Genomic DNA, 21,396 nt, shown 5'->3' with positions numbered 1-21,396 from the left:
CAGTGGGAGCTGGAGCTGCTGGTGGTGCTGGAGGCACTCTGGGTGGCGGAGCCCGCGAGCAGGTGCACCACAGGCTTCTGAGCAAACAGCACCCCTGGGTGGGAGGAGAGGCAAGTGAGTGCAGGAGGGGTGGCCCTGGCTCTCAGGGTCCTAGGTGCTGCCCCACCTTTGGGGGCTTTCTGGCTGGCAAGGGGACAGATGGGCAGATGGAAGGGTGTGGCAGGAACCCCAACAGGGCTCTAGAGGGCAGGGAAGGCTGGTGGGAAGGGATCCAGGGCAGAGCGTGTGCTAGGCGGTTAGAGGAGGGAAGAAGGCCACTGAGGAGGGGCACCCAGCCAGAGGGATGGAGTCAAGAGACCCTGCAGACAGAGGCCAACGGGGCTGGAGAGGGGAGATGCATAGGAAGCTTGGAGGCCATCTGTAGGCGTCATGGAGCCCCCAAAAGTTCTGAGCAGGGCAGGGACACCATCAGAGCTCCCCGGAAGGCTCTCCAGCGGGGGCTGCAGGGCAGTGTGGGGGCACGCACAGGAGACTGGGCAGCGGGGTAGCTGAGTCTAGGGGAGCTGCCTCCAAGTTCCAGGCCTGGGCAGCTGCTTCCCACTGGGAAAGGGGGTGGACTGGGAAAGGGGGTGGACTGGGAAAGGCTAAAGACAGGATGACAGGTGGCTGACTGGCTCCCTCCTCTTCAGGAGCTCGGGGAGCCCTAAACTCCGGCCCCTTTCTCCTGGAGAGGAGAGGACAGCGAGATGCAAGCCCTGGACGTCTTCTCTGCCCTCTCAGGAGCCAGTCCTGCCCTCGCCCTGTCGGAGCACAGCACCGCCAGGAGGCGCCAAGCACAGGGCCTACATCCCAGCCCCCCGCCAGGCAGAGCCCTACGGACGTGGCACAACGATGGCACAGTCGGCCTGGCCTTGCTGCCCCTCTCCTGGGAGGCCTGTGCTGTGGCCTAGCAGGTGCACAGCATGGGGCCTGCAGGGAGGGGGTGCAGCCTCAGACCAGAGAACGCAGAGCCAGGCACAGGCAGGGCTCAAGGAAGCAACACTCACTGGGTGGGCAAGTGCAGCTGCAGGGCTGGGAGCCCCTCTCCCAGACACCTCACCAGGGCCTTGGGGGTCCCACGCCTCCCTCCATGTCTAACAGAGCTGCCTGGGTTTGTTCTCAACTGGCCACCAAGCTGATGAGAGGGGAGTGGGAATACTAAATTGAACCCGCCAAGACGGGGAAAGGTACTAAACCCCGCCGACCAAGGGACGGCCACACAGGGGGCAAAGCCAGAAAAAAGGCAGCTACTGCCCATCTGATTCTGCTATGCCGTGCCATGCCCCAGTCCGGGGTCCAGGTTGAGGAAGGGAGTGTGTTTGCGAGGGCAGAGAAGTGCAGCTCTCAGGCCTGAGAGGAGCCCTGAGCATCTGAAGACCTGTGGCTGGAGGCGCTGACCGAACGGACCACACAGGGCAGACGCGCACGCTGCCATGAACACTCCCCTCATGTTTAAGGGCTCTTTCTCTTTTGCAGTTTTGCCACGGGGCGCGTGCATTCACCACAGAAAGAAAGAGAGAGAAAAATCACCCTCACAGTGTTAGCCATGCCACAATCCCTCCTCCACTCCTCTCCTCTCGGGGTTTTGGGCACACACACACATGCACCGTGTTCAAGCTGCCAGGTTCAGGACTTGAACCTGGAGTTGGTCATGTGGGATCCAGCACCTTAGCCTCCACGCCACCTGCTGGTCCCGAAGGGCTTTTTCAATGAATGAACCAACCGTTGATCCAAAAGAGTGAGGGGAAGGGATTCTGCCCAAGTGGAGAGGGACCTGCCACCCTGTCCACGACCCTGCACTCTGGGAGGGCTGACACCTGGGTGGCAGGGGGCCCAGCGGGGCGCTGTGCCCACAGTGAGCCTCACGCCTTACCTGCGTAGGTTGTGCCGTCGATGTCCACGGACATGCTGATGCTCCCAATGCTGCTCGTGGTCAGGTTCAGCGCGGCGGCCGAGGCCTCTGCTCTGTCTTCTGCTGGGGACAGGGAGGAGGCGGGCCAGTCAGACTTCCTCCTCACTCCTGCTGCCCTCTCCGATGCCACCTGGCTCCCTGGGCCAAGGCCTTGCGCCCTGACAGCACTCACACAGGCCCAGCTGTGACAGCATGCAGGCAGGCCCATGGCTGCAGAAGCTGGACCTGCACTGGGAGCCCGGGCCGACCTGAACATGCTAGACCACATCTGTGGTCATGCTAAACGGAGGCCATGATAGAGAGAGTGGGGTGAGTGAGACCCCATGGAGTCTAGCCACCTCTCCCTCTCACATAAAGGGGAACGGGGAGCACCTGTGTGAAGCCCTGCAGGGGTACCGTTGGCCGGACCTCATTTCCCAGCTCCCTCTGCTCTCGGAAGACACAGGATCGTGATGGCAGGGAAGCAACTGTGGCTCTGCAGCCGGGCACGGAGCTCCGTGACTGCAGAGCCCAGCCACGCCCCGCACACATCTGGCCAGGAACGCAGAGGCCCGTTCCACCTGCCCTCAGCTGTGAGTCTCCCGGAGAGAGGTCTACATGCCCAGTACCTCACCGTCTGTGCCCACCTGGGCAGCTGGCATGCAGGGACTGTCACGTCACAGCAGAGGACGCTCCTAGGCAAGCTGCCTTTTCTATTTGCACCTGGCTGAATTTGCATCTGCCCGGACCTCACGTGGTTCCTTTACCCAAGCCCTCTGATAGACACTCGCTGTTTGCTTTAGGCAGCGTCAGGGGCAGGAACGGCATGGCAATGTGGGCGGGGAGAGGAATGAGCGTGCAGTTTGGGGAAAAGAAGGTGGGGCACCAGAAAAATGCACATGGGGAGGGAGAGGATGTCAGTTATGTCACCAAACTCGTATTTCTGTCCTTGGTCTCCTTCCCAGGGGTCACCGGCAGCCCCATCCAGGCAGCTCTGGCCCTTGCCCAGCTCAGAACTGAGCATGGCGCGAGGTGCGGAGGTGCAAGGGAGGCCCTTTAATTCAGCCAGAACAGGCTAATAGGAGGGAAACGGCTAACAGGAGTGTCTCCGATGCTGCCTTCTAGCATAACTGTTTTCATCGCTAGAGAACAGGGTCCTGCCACCAGAGATGTCTGGGCCCTAGAAAACCACTCACCTTGGCCACAGATGGTGTAGTGGTTAAGGTGCTGGACTCCCACATGGATGGCCCTAGTTCGAGTCCCGGGCCTGGTGGCTTGAAAATCATGCCAGGTTTGTGTGCAGGTGTGCCCAAAATCTCAAGAGGAGAATGCTCTATGGCGTGACCATTCCCCCTGGGGGTGGTTTCTCACGTTCCCTCCCACACTCACTGAGGAGCACACACATTCTATGACCTGAGGCCTCAGGGCCACAGCTGGGGTCCACGGAAACCAGACACAACTCTCTTCTGGCCTTTACATCCTGCTGGGGTCTGGCGGGGGGAGCAGAGACCTGGCCGCAGGGCCCCCCAGCCAGGAGCCCTGTGGGCTGTGCTCACCCCTGCCGTTGATCCTGATCTTCATGGGCAGCTGCCGCGCCATGCTGAAAAGGTTGCGCTGGAAGGCCTGCTGCACCAGACGCTGTTCCTCCTCGGACAGCCGCGACACCTTCTTCTCAGGGGGCTCCCCTGACTCCAGCCGCTCCCGCAGCTGCTCCAGCGTGGCGGGCCAGGGACCAGCCTGCGGGCCTGCCAGGGTCACGGGCACAGCCAGGCGATTTGGCACAGACACTGTGGTCACCGGGACGCCATCACCTGCAAAGGCCCTGGAGCTGGACCAACCCGAGCTGGAGCCTCCCACCCCAAGCCCCATCTTGGATGCGGGGAACTGGGCACCGGTCCCCCCTCCTTCCCAGGACCCTGCTGACCTTTCCTGAGAGTGGCTGCCGGGGACCCTCGAGGGCTGCTGGTATTGGTGCTGCTGCTGGAGCCGAGCCCCAGGATGGGAAAGCGGATCTTGGGCGGGGAGAGAAGGGCAGGGGCCCCGGCAGTGGAGAGAAGGGCGGGGGCTCCGGCAGTGGCGGCAGAAGCGGCAGCAGGTGAGTAGCCGAAGAGGGAGGCGCTGTAGCTGGGCCGCCGGCCCTCCCTGCGGTTGCCGTCGATGGCCGCCTGGAGCTCGGCCGGGGAGCTCAAGGCTTTCTTCTCACACTCGTAGGCGTAGAGGTACTTCATGTACCTGGAGGGAGGGAGGAAGCCAGGAGTCCATGACTCAGAGACCTCCGCTTCAGGCTGCAGCCTTGAGGCAGCCTCTGCCAGGCAGGCCTGGGGGCGGGGGGAAGTGCCGGGCTCCCGTGACTGCTCCTCAGTGCTGAGGGGGCTGGGTGCGTGGTCCCGAAGAAACATGCACGCCTGCTTGGTGTCTGCTCCTGCATGGCCTGCACATGCAGGCGGGGTCACCACGCGCAGAGATCCTTCCTCCGGGTGTGGCACCTAGGTGTGCCGTCCTTCTCTGTGTCCCACGTCCTGGGACGCAGCTCTGCCCGACTGTGCAGGAAGAGTTCGGACAGACCCTCCACTCCCCCCGACACGGTGCTCCCACACGGAGGCGGTGGCCACTCAGCCCGTGTTCTTCCCAGAGTGACACTGGAGTGTTCCGGGAGGACAGCACCCGCCTCCGGCCCTCATTCCCCAGGGCTACTCTTAGTCTCATTGCTCTGGCACCTCGGAGCAGACTCAGTACGAAAGCTGGGCGCCAGTGTGGCAGGGCTGCCAGGAGAGCTAAGTGACCAGCAGGCTCGCTTGGCGTGGAGGTGATGCCTGGCCAGCGTGGCTTTCCGAGACAGACGCCCTGCTCTGACTCAGCTCTGCCACTGTCACCTGGCCTTGTCTGCTTTCGTCATCTGGGCAATGGGGACGTGGCAGCTCAGCAGGGCTGGCCGTGAGGTCTCAGAGGAGTGGGATGGGCGGGGACTCCTCTCGGAAGCTGCCCCACCATGTCTGGAACCGCATGCCTCCCCTGACAGCACCAGGGCATGTCCCTCCTTCTGCTCCCTCCCCCAGCCCGGCCACTCACTGGGTCCTGAGGGTGAAGGCAGCGCTGGTGATGGACGTGGGCAGGTTGAGGCCTTTGGTGATCTCCCTCCAGATCTTCTTGTTGATGATCTCCACCAGGCCGCCTTTCTCTGTCACCAGCTTGTACAGCATGTACAGGTCCAGGGTCTGCTTGGCCATGATGGGGATCCGGTTGATGGGGGTGCCTGTGATCGGGAGAAGAGGGGGTCAAGTCCCCATGGGGCGGAGACAGTGAAGGTCCTGCCTCTGCTCCCTTCAGCTCGGTTAGAGCGAATGTTAGGAACCTGCTCACACACATGCCTGGGCTCAAAGCCCCGATCTGGCCACTCCCAGGTCAGCTGTCACTCCTCTCTGGGATGGGCAGGACAGGCCCAACTCACAGGCTGGGTGGCCTTGGGCAAAAACACACAGTCTCTCTGGTTCTGCTTTCCCATCTGTAAGTAAGAGGGCTGGAACTAGACAGCTTCAAAGGTTTCATATATTTTCTGTCTGTTTTTTTTTTTTTTTCTTGTAGGTTAGAGGACTTGCTGAAAAGAGACAGAGACCCAGAGAGAGAGAGAGAGAGGACAAAGTGCCCTGGCAGGCCTCTGGAGCTCTGACTCCATTCAGAGGCCACCTCTTCTGGGAAGTCTGTTACTGTCTCCCTACCAGCCGAGGCCCTCCCGCTCTCTGGCCCGGCCCCTGTAACTGTGTGTCGGTGTGCACCCTGCCGCCTCCTCTCCTGGCTGGATGGAGACATGCTTTTTTCCTCGCCTGTGTCCCGCATAGACGCACAGGTCTCAGAGGAATGAAAAGCAACTCCACGATTCTCTCCCCACTCCCAGGCCTCTGAGAGGGAGGGTCAGAGCAGCTTCCGCCCACTGCCCCAGGGGAAACAGAGCGGCCTGATTAGGAAACCTGGCACCGAGCAGGGGCAGGAAGGGCTGCTAATGAGTGCCTGGGAAGGCCTGGGCCTGGGCGGCTGGCCCCACAGGGCCTGGATGCTCGGCAGGAGGCTGATGGATGACTGTCATTTGGCAGCCACGGGATTAATGATCTGGAGGTCAGAGGGGAGGATTCCACAGGGAGGGGTCACCGTCCAGGGCAGGCTAAGAGACTTGTTGCCTTTTGATGGGAGCCCCTCTTACTGTACCCAGGCACTGCTCCCGTCTCCCCACCCCCGCGCTTCGGTCTGGCCCCGGGTGGGTGGCAGGCCCCCCGAGCACAGGGGCTGTTTGTCCTTGCTCCCCAGGCTTCCTTTCCCTAGAGGGAGGGTGCTATTTTTCTCAGCCCTGAATGCTGGGCTTGCCAGCTCCTTTGCAGGATAATCTAAACCCGTGACTGAAGGGCCCTGCGTGTGGTAGGACCAGGCTTCCTCCTAAGAGGGGTGAGATCTCACTCAAGACCTTTGTCTTTTTTAAAGAGATTTTTGCTATAGAGTGTGTGGGCTCACTAGAGACAGAGAGAAAGTGAGAAATCACTCCCTAGGGAGGATGGCTACGCTGCAAATCCACCTCTCTTCCATTCTCCTCTTGGGATTTTGGGCACACATACATGCACCCTGCATGAGTCTCAAGCTGCCGGGTCCAGGACTCAAACCATGGTCCACTGTGTGGCAGTCCAGTGATGTAAATGTTATTATGCCTCTGCCTTGCCCACCTGGTCGGTGGCATCATGGAGTTCTAACCCGATTCACAGGTGAACCTCAGAGGGTTCCTGTCTACCCCCGAGACCTCAGCTTCTGTGCTAGCTGCTGCCCGGGATAGCGCCCCTTCTTTCTAGAAGCCAGCTGCTCCAGAGCTGGCTGTCCCGCCTTCGGAGGCCTGTCTGAGCACACCCATGCCCTGGCTGACTCACACCTTCTGGGACACCGTTTGGAAACCATACCTAGGTCCCCTCATTCACATTTCCAGAAGCTTCCAGGACATGGTCACATGTGTGACCTGTTCACTTCCAATCCTGAATGCTTGTGCCGTGCTTACCCTCACCCTCTATACTGCTCAGAAGCCTGAATGGTTCTGAGGTCAGGCAGGAACCTCAGTCTACACTGGCCCCCTTCTCTGTAGTCCACCCACAGGGGCTGTGAGAGGCAGCACTGCCTCCTTCCAGGAACCTCTCAAAGCACCGTCCGGGATAGCTCCCTGGCGTAGTGGTAACGCACTGCTCGGACGAATGCCGGGGCCATCCTGCAGGCCATGGGTTTGGGAAGGCTGGGGGTCAGTTGGGGCCCTGTTGAGGTGGCTTCTTTCTCCATCGCTCAATCTCATGACAGAAATAAACTTAAAAAGACAGAATGTCTTCCTTTCTGCCCACAGCCATGAGCTGGTCCAGGCCCTCTGGCCCACTCCCTGGACTTGCACAGTGCTGCTGGCCCTGGCAGGGGCCCCTGCCCCACAGCTCTTGCTTCCTTGTTTAAAACCTGCAGAGGCTGGGGTAGAAGTGACTGGATCCCACGTGGCTGACTGCACAGCGCCAGTCCTAGACCCAGTGTCCTGAAAAACATGCCGGTGCCCCTGCACTTCTGCCTGGAATCCCCAAAAGAGGGAGAGACGGAGAATGCTGTGGCATGGCCGTCCCCCCATGCGGTGTGCCTTCTTACTTTCCCTCGCTCTCTGGAATGTGCATGTGCCCTCTGGCCAAAAAAAGGGAAAGAAACCCTACAAAGACTCATTGCCTGCCCACCCCATCCCATACGTCCAGTCCTGTGGTCCAGGCTGTGTGGGCAGCCCCACACTCCATAGCACAGCAGTGATGTGCTGCTCAAGAGAAGCCGGGCCCCGTATGGTGACCACAGGCCAGCCCCTGCCCTGCTGGCTGACAGCCCAGGCACACACGAGTGCCCAGGACCCAGCAGATGAGAAGACAGGGGTCGTGGCGTGGCTCGGCCCTCTGGAGGGTACTCGTCTCTCTCTCACGCACGTGTACAAACTCTGTCATGAATAAAAAAAATATTGTGGAAAAAAAGGAGAGGGCCGACTGGTGGTTCGGTGGTTAAGGCAGCTGGAACCCACACGGCCGAATACATGGTTTGAATCCTGGACCTAGCGGCTTAAAAAACAAGCTTGGCACATGTGTGTGCGTGTGTGCCCAAAACCCTGAGAGGAGAGAGGAGGAGAAAGGCTGCAGAGTAGCCTTCCCCCCTGGGGAGCTCCCCCACCCCCCTCAGCCACTAGCACTCACTCTTCATCAGTCCACCTCTGTGAGGGCATCCCCATCCCACCCCGCGTCGTCACGTATGACAAAGGTGCTATCCTCTTCCTGTGCCTGGCTTATTTCCCGTAACATGTCCTTTGGGCTCACCCATATGACCGCAAATGACAGCAGTTTGTCCCTTTTAATGGCTGAATGGTATTCCACTGCGTACAAATATAGCATGTTCCCTTCCCTGCTCAGCTGCGGGTGAACTTAGGCTGACTCCTAGCTCCTATGAATGGCGCTATAACTAACCCTGGGGTGCAGGCATCTTGGCGACACACTCATTTCTTTTTCTATCGGGGTACCTCGTAGTGGGACTGTAGGATCACCTCTACAGGATAGGAGACGGGTGTGGGACGTGCTGGGACCCCACTGGTAGCCCCTGGTCTTTGGCCCGGCCATACCCTGGGCAGACTGGGGATCCCACTCTCCCTCATCCTGGAGTGGAGTCTCCTCACACAGAGCCCCCAGGCCTGGCCAGGCACTGGCTCCAGAGACCCCATTGCTAGAGGGAGTGAGCAGGCACTTCCTCCCACGGTTGGTCCTCTGTTACAAAGGTGACTCCCAGGACAATCCGGCCCCTTGTACAGTCGGAGCAGAGCCAAGGCTACTCTGGGGCCCACTCTGCTCAGGGGGTGGGCTTCTCACTGTACCCAGACACCTGCCCTGGTGTCTGCTCTCTAGACAGCCACGGAGGCAGCACCCTCGGGCCTGCCTGTCTAGGCAGCCTGCTCTGTGCTTAATGGAGCTCACAGCCATGTCCCCGTCCACAGACTCAGTACGAAGAAAGGGGGAGAAGGCTTTTCAGCTGCGAGTACCTGCCTGAACGGGGGGGCCAGTACATAATACGAGGTGGGCAGGGAGCATTGCCAGTTTCAGGCCTCAGCTTCCCAATCTGTTAAACGAGGACTTTGGGCCAGGTGACATCCCATTCATGTCTCACGAGTACATGAATAAAAAATTACAAATCAACACAGAGTGCTGTGATTATCACCAAAGGGGGAGTGGCTTGGTTTGAGACACGCCTGAGTGATGGAATACTGAGGCCAGAGTGACCTTGAAAGAACGCTTGGTATCTCCTGTGAAGTGCCCCTGGGTGGCTGAAGACCAGGTCCATGAAGTTCAAGTCTGTAAGCAATGGCCTCCCCCGGAAGAGGGCAGAGGGCCTGCTCTCTGTGCTGTACTCCCGGCTCTTCACCAAAGCCTCTGTCCACCACAAATGGAAGGCCACCTGCAGGGCAGCAGGGCAGCAAGACCTGGGATGAGGCCCCGCCCCGCCACACCTCCTGTGGGGCAGGAGCACCTGGTGGGGAGCCTGCAGGCTGTCAGTCACTGCTATCGAGGCAGCAGCTAGGATTGAGGGTAATTAATCATGCTCTCTGACAGAATCCAGGGCCTTATCTGCACCCCAAGAAATGCCACTGGTCTCCAGTTCCCTCCTCAATAAAGGAGACTGACAGTTGCAACAAAGAGGCCCCTTATCAGATTTCAGCCAGGGAGCCCAGGCAGCCCAGGGGCGGATGTGGAAGGCTTTCATGAGGGCCATGGACCCAGCGAAGCCTCTGGGATCCAGGGCTTTAGTCCTCGTGGGTGGGCATGCGGCTGGGCCCTGGCACTAGCAGGCTGATGGGCAGCCCCAGTGCAGACGTGGCCAATGAAGGCTCTCCTTCCTGCCTCTCAGACAGCAGAGATGTGGCAGGGTAGGGCGAGTGCGGAGGCTGGCCCCAGAGATAGGACGGGAGATAGCGAGAGCACTGGGGGTGGGGGCCCTTCCTCTCCATCGCAGAGAAGCAAGACTAGAACAGCCAGGGGCAGGGACCCCAGACAGACCCACACGGCCGCCTTCCTGCCTACTGGTCAGGGGTGAGGGCCCAGGGCCCAGGGTGTGGCCCTTGCTGCTTTCCTGGCTTTGAAAAAGCTCATTAATCACTTCCACAGCCCAACTGTCAGGAGGGCCGACTGGAGAGACTAGATGCACACAGGCAGGCGGGTCTCTGACCACGGCTCTGCAGTCGCCGTGCCCTGCTCTGGTGCGCTCCCAGGAGTGAGCGGGAAGCCCAGAGATCTATGCCGACTCGTGTACGTAGAAGACACCCGCACCGGGAAACCAGGCGACGGCGTCTGGCGGTCTGCAGCCAGACGGCTTCCCAACACTGGGACGTGGCCGGACCCTAGAGCCCTCTCCCTGCCGCGGCCCACGGCGGGGCTGGCCACGACAGCACCTGCATGGATCTTCGGCAGGCAGCTTGCTGGATCTGTGCTTCTGCAGATGCCATGCAGCCGCTCCAGGCTCTCGGGACACTCGCGCAGCGTCCCTTCCCCATCGACACCCACAGCCCACCCCACCGCCCAGGGAGTAGCTGTTACTCTGACACAGATTTTCTTCAACTTTTTACCAATGAAATCAATGTTATATATGAAGGGACTTCAAAATGTCTGTGAAAAATAGAATTAAATTACAAATTCATTTTGGTGCAAAATCTTGAAACCACACGTAGTATGTGCTCACCGTGAGAGAGAGCGAAAGGGACGGAGAAGGAGAAAGGGCTCCCAGGAGGGCACGGTCACACCACAGTCCCTTCTCTTCCATCTCTTCCTCCTTTAGGGGTTTTGGGCAAGTACTCATCCACCTGGTGTGCTCCTCAAGCTGATGGGCTTTGAACCGTCTGGCCGGCAGCACCGTAGCCACGATGCCACCTACTGGCCCTACCTGCTCTACAGGTGGACATGGGTTTTCCCTAGGTCCTGGCTATACACAGCACCGCTGCGAGCATTCCGGTGTCTTTCCATGGGCACCAGCACTCACGCCTACAGGGACACCAGGAGGGGGTGTGCTGGGTAACGGGCCAGAGCGCCCTGAGCTCCCATGAGCACTGCCAAGGAGACGGCCAGGAGGCCGTGCCCATGTACACTGCTGTCTGTCACGGAGGGTCCGGGAGCTCCACAGCCGGGGCTGGTCTTCAACGCTCCCCTGCCCCTCCAGCGTGGATGCGCTGCTCAGGTGACGTGCACACCTAAGACACTGTATACCCATGCCTCACGCATGTGGCCAAGGCCACACCTCGTCCTCCCTTAGGAACCACCTTCAGAGAAGCTGTCACAGGGCTGGGTGAAGCTGAGTCAGGCCTTCTCTGCTGGCCTGCTGATGGACCACCAGGCCCAGCAGGAGGTTCTGGAGGAAGTGAGAGGCTTGCAGGGGACAGCGCACCTCGGGGCCCTCTGCCTGGGCAGCACATGGCCACCTGGGCTTACGCTGCCAGCCGTGCCACCAGGCTTGGAGACCAGCAGTGTCCCCCGCAGTGAGTGGGCCGAGCCCTTTCTTCCGCCTCTCTGACATCGGCCCTTGGATGACCAAGCGCTGTTCCCCCTGCAGTAACGGAGGCAAACCGTCAGACAACCCAACCTGACTGCGTGCTGCAAGTACCAGTGAGAGATTTTGAAAGGAAGAAGCGGAACTTAATGACTAAGTGGACGGTGATTAATTGTACCTTTCAGAAATCAGGCTCTTTTCCCCCATCACTGTGAATAAACTGTATTTATAGGGCATTAAATAACATTTTTTCGTCACACCATTTTATTTTATTTTTTATTTTTTTTTATTTTTTGGAGAGGTTTTAGCTATAGGGCGTGTGCACTTGCCAGACAAACAGAGACAGAGAGACAGAAAGCGAGAAATCACCCCCAGTCAAGATGGCCACACCATAATCCTTTCTTCACTCTCCTCTTGGGATTCTGGACATGCACGCACATGCACCCAGCGTGAGGTTTAAGCCACTGGGTCCAGGACTCGAACCACGATTGATTATGTGGGACTCCAGTGATGTAACCATTACACCATCTGCTGGCCCCTTAAATTGCTATTAAAAATGGAAAAGAGATGGGGCCAGTAGGTGGTGTGGTGTTTGGAGTGCTGGACTCCCACACAGCTGACCATGGTTCAAGTCTAAGGCCTGGCAGCTTGCATTCTCACCTCCTCTCCCTAGCCCCTGTGAGTGCATATGTCCTATAGCAAACTTAAAAACAGTAATAATAATAAATAAAATGAAATAAACAACTCTTAAAAATGGTAAAGAGAGCCAGCCGGGTAGCACAGCAATGAAATACTATGAATAGGAAGCCAGGTTTCCACATGGCCAACCACAGCTGAAACCCCAGTCCCAGTGCCTGGAAAAACACAGTGCGCGTGTGCATGTCCAGCATCCTCACGGGGAGAGGAGTGGAGGAAGGGGACTGGCCTAACCGTGCCCACCGGGGGCACTTTCTTCTCTCTGTGCAGTAACAAAGAGTGGGAAAACAAGACAAAACCAGTGTATTTATCAACAGCAGACGGATCACCTAAGACAGAAAAAGATCTGGCCTCATGCAAAGGGCAACGATTTGACCCAACGATTTGCATTTTAGACTTCCATTTGGGATAAAGTTAGAAAGGGAAGCTCCAAAGTCTATTTTATCTGATGCACATGGCATGTTTCAGTCTACCAGGAAGGGTGTCCAGAGCACGGGTCGTTTACGACAAGATACAAAGAATATACGAGAAACGGCCTCCACCAAAAGGCACAGCAATATATGTCACGGATGCTTCCTTGCCTGAGACGGACAGATAAGCACACAACAGAAGGAAAAACACTCAGATCGCACTTTGAGGCAGACCAAGCCCTTTCCCACAGTAAATTCTTTGTATGTACACATCAAAAGCAGACCCAACAATCCATTTGGGAAAAGCAAGGTCAGTGTGTAGCCTTGCACAAGCCTGGTGGGGGTGGGAAGGCGGCTGTGCAAGGGAGGCCCTGAGCAAACATGTCCTCCTCATGCCCAGATGGGGCAGGGCGGGAAAGGAGACCTCAGCGATGAGCATTGCCAGTGCGTCTCCTGTGCGCCCACCATGCCCCACCCACCTGGGCAGATGGCAGCCTCTGGACACTGTGTGGTCTCACCTCCATCCCCGACCCTGGGATGGAAACTCCTCTGGCATGCAGCACTCCCCACGTCACTCATCTGGGCATGCCTGCCTGTGCTGGTCAGGGCCTGGAGGCAAACTACATGCTCTATGGGGCTCCAGGCTGCAGGAGGGACAGGCCTGCTCTCAGGGCAAGGCAGCGCAGGGGCTGCTGGGGCTGGGGAGCAGCTTTCACACAGGCAGCGGGGAGGCAAGGAGTGGGGCCCGAGACCGAGTGCTCAGTCTGCTCTGCGGAGTAGGCATAGCACCTAACCCAGGATGCACATCTAACTCGGGCTGCACACCTAACCCAGGCTGTGCACCTAACTCAAGCTGTGCACCTAACCCGGGGCTACTCACCTAACTCGGGCTGCGCACCTAACCCGGGCTGCGTACCTAACTCCGGCTGCACACCTAACCCGGGGCTACTCGCCTAACTTGGGCTGTGCACCTAACCTGGGGCTACTCACCTAACTCGGGCTGTGCCCCTAACCCGGGCTGCGCACCTAACCCAGGCTGCGCACCTAACCCGGGGCTACTCACCTAACCCGGGGCTACTCACCTAATTCGGGCTGCACACCTAACCCGGGGCTACTCACCTAACTCGGGCTGTGCCCCTAACCCGGGCTGCACACCTAACCCAGGCTGCGCACCTAACCCGGGCTGCGCACGTAACCCGGGGCTACTCACCTAACCTGGGGCTACTCACCTAACCTGGGCTGCACACCTAACCCGGGGCTGCACACCTAACCCGGGCTGCGCCCCTAACCCCGGGGCTGGGTCCTTATGGATCGGACAGGGGCTGAAAGGGTTTGTGCGGTGCAGGAGATACTATTAATGAAAAGCATCCCCATTATCCTGACCCTCCAGTGAGGCCACCCTTCTGCTTTGCTTCCTAGGGGACAAGGGGACAAGGGGACAGGCTTTTCTCCCTCACTGATGAAGAGAAGACGGAACTGTTTATATAGCCTTTGCTTATCAGACTCGCCAATTAGTCCATCCCTGTGGACACTGGAGGACTAAATGGGAAATCCAGGAGCAATGATATCCCAGAAACCACTACGGAGCCTTAAACCAGCCAGTCTTACTCAGAGCTGTTTGACTTTGTTTTCGGCCAAGAACCCGTGTTTCTTGAGAATGTCCACGCAAACATGTACACATGGCAACAGGTAAGCCCAGAGAGGGGAACCAGAGTTCCGAAATCCAAGCGAGGTCTCCCAGGGAAGTCCTCTGGGGTGGGTGGGGAGGAGGAATCAAAGGCGACATGTTTAGTTCAGTTTGGACTCAGTCAGCACAGAGGACACGCACTGCTCAGCACGGAGCGGGAGAAGCACGGGCTCTGGGTGTCTCGGGGCCTTCACGCTGGGATTTAGGGAGAAACGTGGGACGGGCTTTCCTGCCCTTGCTTCTGCTCACCCGGGGAGGCCCACTGCCTGTGCGTAGCTTGACCATCACGGACAGGTAGGAGGGACCAGTGACTTCCAGGCTGGCGACCTGAGCCACTCATCTGACATGTCAGAAACTGCACCAGAGGGGAAGGGATGGCTCGGGCCCTTGGAGAAGGGGAACGAGTGAGACACAGTAGCTGTTACGGCTGGTCCTCTTCCCCATAGGCCAGCCCCCTGTCGCTGACAGCTGTCTCGGGGGTGTGCGGCCTGCTGTGCACTGCTCCCTGGGAGCGCCACCCGTGTCCTCTGTGGGTGCGGCCTGCTGGGTCATGGTACCCAGCCTGGTCCCCTGCCCAGTGGGCGTCACCAGGCCTTTCAAACCCAGGCCATTCTGGCAGCCGCTGTGGAGCCTGCACCGAGCTTCCGCACCAGCGCTCGGGCCGAGCTGCTAGCCTGCCGCAGACGTCTTGGTGGCTTTTCTTGGTCCAGCTAACAAATGCCATCTCTTAAGTGCCCCTGACTACACTTTGGGAGTGACAGATAAGTCACAAATGTCTAGAGGCCCACAGCTTCACCATCCGTGAAGAGCAAAGACAGCCAGCTTCACACAAATCATGTGCAACCCGCTCCTGGCCCTCTAACTCAGGCTACCAGACAAGCGTTTTCCCAGAAGGTCACACCTTCCTGCCTCGGTTTCTCCTCTCCACCCCAACGTGCTCAGCTGCCACGGCACCTTTCCAGAAGCCCGTGTTGCCTCCAACGACTCGGCTGTGCCTAGACACTGAAGTGTGAGCTGCTTGGCCACACACACTCTTCCCAGCCTGGTGCCTAGACACCAGTGCACAGTGGGCCCCAGCACCAGGTCACAGACAAGGGTTCTCCCAGCGGTGCCAGGCCCACCAGGCCACAGCGCTCCCGCCTCTAGCACATGACTGCCTCACCCCAGGCTCCAAGACGCTGCAGCCACAGCTGTTCTGGAGACTCTCTCCACTCAGGCCCGGGGGCGCCCAGCACCGACTCTAGGACACTCGGTGACAGGAGGGTACCAAGGCCCCTTACACCTGACACAGGCCTGCCCTCAAGTACCTGAGAGGAGGTGAGATGATTTCCATAAAGAGCTTTCTTTTCTGCAGGAGGAAGTTTTAGATCTTCACCCTCTGGCAGTGGCAGTGGCTCTCCACAGGGGGCGATGTTGCCCCCGCAGACCTTCACCATACCTACAGACATTCTTGGTTCTTAGGACTTGGGTTGCTATTGGCCTCTGGCAGGTAGAAGCCCCGGGATACCAATGAACCTCCCCCAGGGCATAGGACGGCCACCACCACCAGAAAACACCCAGTCCCCGTCAGCAGCGCTGAGGCAGAGAACCTGGTGTGGGGGAAAGTGGCGAGTGGCAGACAGCACTGTTCCCTGCATCGGCGATGCCAGCCGAGAGGGAAACGCACGACAGGAGACAGGATGGAGACTACCCGTGCCTGAACGGCCACTACTGACATCAGCAGAGGGAGCCGCTCGTTCCTGCTCCTGGCTCACTCAGAACCACACGGACGTGACCTGGCCCCAGCACCACAGACGGGCAGGACGTGCAGCAAGGCCTGCTCTCTGCTGCTCACCACCAGCTCCAGGGCAACTGTCTAAAGGCACTGGGTGGGCCCCGAATCGAGGCAGTGCAGTCAGCCTGCACGTGGCAAGCTGAGTGAAGGGAACCAAGACTGCTTGTCCAGCAGATCGGAGCAGCTCCCTGCGAGGCCTTGTGCTAACGTGGGGACACAGGAGTGACAGGGCGGCTGTCTGCGAGCAGCTCCTAGTCTGGCAGGGACAGAGGGGTAAACAGTGGTCAGTCTGCACTCTGGGCAAGGCGACCTGTCTCCCATTTTCCTGTAAAGTCCTTCTGGGAAGAGAGAAACAATACAGAGGAAATCAAGCAGCAGGGCCACACGGCTGATTAAAATCTATATTGCTACGGCAGCCCCTCTGAGACGGCCAGCTCCTGGGTGTGCACCAGCTGGGCTGGCGGAGCTTGTAAATAATTAAAAGGTAATTGGAAGGGGAGGCCGAAGCATTAAGTGGATCTCTCTCAGGGAAACCGGGGGTTTCAGTGCTGCCAGTCACATTCTCTTCCAGGGTTATATTCTTGTTTTTACTGACACACGCAGCTCCAGATAGCAGTTGGAGGAGTAAACTAATTAGGGCTGCTTAGGCTGCTTTGATAAGCTTGGAGACTAGGGAAGCGGAGCTGAGGAACTTTCCAGTGCCTTTTTAAGCAAGGCAGCAGTAGTGGGCATGGTACCAAAAGGTGATAAGGCTCGGGAAGGTATAGGCGAAGAGAGCGAGCTCACACTGAGCGTGAGAGTGAGTGGGGGCTGCCACATAGCTTGATCTGGAGTAACGAAGAGGATTTCGGGGTCAGCCTAGGCTAGATGGTCAAGGCAGTTGGACCCACGTGGCCAGTATGTAGTTCAAGTCCCAGACCTGGCTGCTTGTAAAACATAGCAGGTCAATGTGTGTGCATGCCCAAGAGGGAGAAATGCAGGAGAAGGGATTACAGCACGACCTTCTCCCAGGAGGGTGTCCTCTTGCTTTCCCTGCCCCTGTCTCCAGAAAGTGCATGCAAACTCTGGCAAAACTAAAAAGGAAGAGGACTCATTGACATGTAGAAAGTTGCTAGAACTGACGCCAAGGGATGGCACAGAGCCAGACACACACGGGGTCCTACAGGAGGGGCTGGTGGGAACAGCTTCCCTCTCTGCTTTGCCCCGAAGACGAGTAGGGGGTAGGTGCTGAGGACCTTCTCTCAGAGAGGCTGGGGTACTGGCCATGTTTCCTGTGGGGGAACTCAGCTGGTGAGCTACTGCCATGACAGGACACAAGGTCAGGAAGCTGAGCTGCTGCGCCCCAGGCCCAGCACTGTCATGGCCCAGAGTGGAGATGGCTACTGGAGACACGGGTGGGTGGTGGTGAGAGAGAGAGGGGGCAGCCCGAGAATGGGGAAGGTGCATGGCAAAGAGATATCCGTGTCCCTACAGTTCAACTGCAGCCATGTTCCCAGCAAGCCACCAGACGCAAAATTCAAAAAGCCAATAGACACGAAGAGCTGGTGTGTCCTTTCCGTGACCATCTTAGACCCTTGCCAAAGACCCTGAGGGCCTGTATTCTTCTGCGTGCCCTTCTCAGTCTCCGACACTGGGCTGCCAACGAGAACCCCACATGCTAACTGCAGTGAAGCACAGGGCAGCTCTAAGGCTAAAAGGCTACTTGCATCTGAAATGACTCCAGAGACCAGTTAGTTAGGAGAGTGACAGGTGGCCCGACGAGGATGATCATGCCGTCTGTTTCTTGCCAAGGTCCTCTCTGCCCTCTTCAGCCTGGGTGTCAGTTATTCACCTACGCTCAGAGCTCACCCACAGAACTGTACCTTGTCCTCCGAGACGAGGACGGGTGGGATGGACAAGAGTCTGGCACACAGTAGGCCCTCGAGCAGCTCACGGAGCCCACACTGCACCGACCGCACACTCACCCCGCTTCTGCATGAAGACGAACAGGTCATCCAGGAACTCCTTCCGCTCTGGGTCGCTGTCCAGCTCGTACAGCTGCAGGCCCGGGCCCCGAGAAAAACAAGTGAGCGATACCACCCAGCCGCGGGCAAGTGGGCTCACACCAGAGGTGCCACAGCCACCCGCATAACCACAGATGCCACTCGCTGGCCGTTCCTGCCTTCCCCGTGGGGACCGGAGAAAACAGCCCATGGCTGAACGGCCCCACGTGCCTCACAAAGGAAATGGTACACACCTTGGCAAAATCGCGCGAGATCTCTCTTCCCCGGCCTCCGTCTGCGTCATCGCTCCAGGCCAAACCACCATTCTAAAGGGGAAGAAAACCCAAAGGTGAGGGGGGAAGAGGGACAGCTGGCGTGGCAGAGGGAGGGCAGCCCTGTGCAGCTGTGCTATCCTGGTTCGCACTGGAGAGTGCGCACTGCGACTGCCCCTGCCACCTGCCAGGAGCTTTGTGGCTTTTGGCTATGGTAGAATAAAAGGGAGTCTGAGGGAAGAAGCACCCCATCTGCTGGGGAAGAGTGGGGCCGTTTATACCGGACAGCCCTGGAAGAGGAGGGCACGAAGGATGTGTTCTGGGAACCCGCTCACCTCCAGGGACTCCCCAGAAGTCTTCACCTGCAGGACATGAGGACACCCAGCCTGCTCCTTACACAACACTGAGGGGTGCTGAGGCCAGAGGAACAGGACACAGATCTGAGGCTGTGGTCTCTCAGCCGGGCCTCGCCATCAGAACTCCTCGGTGATGTGAGAGCCATCCTGTCTGAGGTTGCACCCGAGGAGCCGGCTCAAGCCGCTAGGGCAATGGAGAAGCAACGGAAACCCAAGGCTACTTTGATAGAGTAGGTCAGACGGCCGCTGTTGGACTGCACGGGGGAGACGGCAGCACTGCCTTCATTTACGCTCTTCGAACCTGCCTGTCAGGTAGCTCCTACCCCTCCGGTCAGGCCTTTCGCCACAGAAGCCTGCCCTTCACCCAGGCTGTGCTGTGTGCTCCGGGAGCTGCCTCCGTCCCCCCAAGGCGGACAGCCTGATAGGACTGTGAGAGGCTCTGCTCTCCCCCCACCCAGCAAGCTCTGAGAACGGAAGGGTGCTTACCCAGCATGTAGCACATCACCTGCCATGTCACTATCTGGTTACTGGAACCAACTGAGTACCTCTTCAACAAACACACAGGCTGGGGCCTGGCCCTATAGCCCAATGGTTAAGGGAACTGGATCCCACATGGCTGACAGGAGTTCAAGTCCTGAACCCAGCAGCTTAAAAAGCATGCCTAGTAAGCGTGTGTGCATGCCCCAACTCCTGGCTAGACGGAGAAATGGAGAAGGGATTGTGGCGTGGCCACACCCCACGACGGGGTGGGGGGGCGCTTTCTCCCACCCCCTCTCTGTCTCCATCTCCATGGTGAGCACACACGCCCTCTGACAATCACACATCACATACACGGGGCTGGCAGTGCCAGTGCAGCTCTGTGATGCTGGGCCCACGAGGCACATTTGCAGGCTGAGGTCTCCCTGTGCACATGCTCATGTGCCCAAGACTGAGGCTGGCCAAGGCTGGGGCTGGACCACTGCATGAGGACTTGTCAGGGACACCGTTCTCGCTCTCTCCCCGCCTGTCTGTCTGTCTCTCATGGAAGCAATGAGATAAGCTTAAAATATGTATGTGTGTGGCACGTATTTACAAACACATATATGATGCATGTGTGTACATGAACATATATGGTATGTACCACTCATACCACACAGGAGAGTCAAAACGTCTCTGTGAGGCCAGCCAGTGGCATGGTGGTTAAGGCAGATGGATCGCTCATGGCGGACTGGAAAACACATCAGGCACATGTGTGTGCCCCAAACCCTGAGAGGAAAGTGGAGGAGAAGGGACTGTGGCATGGCCATCCCCGGGGTGCTCCCTCGCTTTCCCTCTGTGCTGGTGGGAGCTCTCTGTAGCTGAGAGCTGGGTGTGGTGGCACGTGTCTACAGTCCCAGCCTCCCGGTGAGCCTAGAAGCACTGAGCCTCCGCATTCGCTCATGCCTCTCCAGGGCCACAGGTGCACACACACCCAGCAGGCTGGGTGTACAGAGGTGGGAGTGACACGCAGGCCCGGGGAGCAGAGGTTTCCTAGGAACACACTCTCTGGGCCCCGTCACGCTCTCATTCCGAACTCACACCAGTAAGCGAGGGCTGGTCGGACTCCCTGCCCTCCCTCTGCCTCCCATCAAGCTTGCCAGGGAGTGGGGGCATTACTCTGCTTCCCCTACTCAGAGCGGGCTCCGAGATGCAGGCCCCGAGCAGCAGCTCAGGCTGGGGAGGTAAGGAGAACCAAGCAGAAGTGCCACCCTGTTGGCTGAGACCAGTGAACGGCATGTGTGCGGACATGTGCTCATTTCCCGAGGCGGATGCTGTGGGAACCTTCTATGGCACCTGCAGTTCAGGGAGCCCAATAAACAAGTGGGAGGAATGTTGTTTAAAAGTAACAAGCCCAAACTCATCCACACATTGTAATTAGTCACCAGAAACCTGTGTCATCTGGTGGCGCCCAGCACAATGAATAATCAAGATAAATTACGCCCGTCAGGTCAGCAAAAACAGACGGTCACCGTCCCTTTCAAAGGGTGCAGCGAGTGCCCTAATGTCCAGGAATCCCTGCTGGAAAGTCAATCACCCCAGGAGCCTGACTGCGGAGTGGCATTTAATGGGGATCACGGCCGCCCCGTTAGGTCAGCTGTTTACTGCCCCAGCTCAGTTCCCAGCTCTGGAGCCAGAGACCTGAAGGTGATTCCCTCTCCCTGTTACCAGGAGAGATGGAAACGCTGTTTTTTTGCTAATTACTATAACTGCCAGGCACTCTGACTGCTCACTCAGAAACGATTTAACACTCAGTTGGGTGGAGAGGGTAGAATCCACAACCTAGAAGCTCAGACAGGGTTTTCCACAGCAGGAGAGGAGTGTAAAAACAAGCAGGCCGGTGTGACCACAGCCTGACTATGTGTGAAAATAAACACCCAAGTGTGAGGGCTCAGCTCCAGGGACAGAAGCCTGCCGGGATGGGGGGTAGAGAGAGGGGTGGGGGCTGGGCTTACTCCAGCTCGGCCCAGGCCCAGGCCCAAATTGGCTAGATTGGCAATCGAATGAGCACAGCGGGACAGTGAGCCCCCAGGTTCCAATGATGCAGTTGCACAGTGGAAGGGCTAGCCTGAGCCTTCCCAGCAGGCTGACCACAGAGGACAGAGGACTGGCCAGACAGCACAGGAAGGAGATGTGAGCTTTGAGCAGTTCACTGTTTGATGACTCCCCAGAGTGGCAGCTGCTGTTTAAAGCCATCACTGTGGGGTGTGGGGTGATTCCT

At 58.3% G+C, this 21,396-nt stretch overlaps 1 protein-coding gene and 1 long non-coding RNA gene across 8 annotated transcripts in view; one reads left to right on the top strand and one right to left on the bottom strand.

Moving 5' to 3' along the window:
* LOC106733211 (uncharacterized) overlaps positions 1–3,192 on the top strand; it is a 5,033-nt gene extending 1,841 nt beyond the window's left edge. The window contains exons 3-4 of one of the 3 annotated variants that reach the window (XR_003546960.1): positions 781–953; positions 2,309–3,192. This is a non-coding gene — a long non-coding RNA (uncharacterized LOC106733211). The other 2 variants (XR_003546959.1, XR_003546958.1) reach the window with 2 other exon arrangements.
* Positions 1–21,396, bottom strand: part of ARID3B (AT-rich interaction domain 3B) — a 62,015-nt gene that overhangs the window by 2,656 nt on the left and 37,963 nt on the right. For 3 of the 5 annotated variants that reach the window (XM_027766161.1, XM_027766162.1, XM_027766158.1), the window contains 7 exons: positions 18,286–18,357; positions 18,014–18,086; positions 5,000–5,183; positions 3,855–4,162; positions 3,487–3,741; positions 1,913–2,014; positions 50–94 (listed from right to left, as the gene is read on the bottom strand). In XM_027766161.1, the coding sequence (XP_027621962.1) occupies positions 50–94; positions 1,913–2,014; positions 3,487–3,741; positions 3,855–4,162; positions 5,000–5,183; positions 18,014–18,086; positions 18,286–18,357 (1,039 nt within the window). The remainder of the gene's footprint in view (positions 1–49; positions 95–1,912; positions 2,015–3,486; positions 3,742–3,854; positions 4,163–4,999; positions 5,184–18,013; positions 18,087–18,285; positions 18,358–21,396) is intronic. The other 2 variants (XM_027766160.1, XM_027766159.1) reach the window with 2 other exon arrangements.

Source organism: Tupaia chinensis, unplaced genomic scaffold, assembly GCF_000334495.1.
Source record: "Tupaia chinensis unplaced genomic scaffold, TupChi_1.0 Scaffold141293_1, whole genome shotgun sequence".
Lineage (NCBI taxonomy): Eukaryota > Metazoa > Chordata > Mammalia > Scandentia > Tupaiidae > Tupaia > Tupaia belangeri.
The sequence above is the reverse complement of the archived record's forward strand: the minus strand, read 5'-3'. Positions and strand labels throughout refer to the sequence as shown.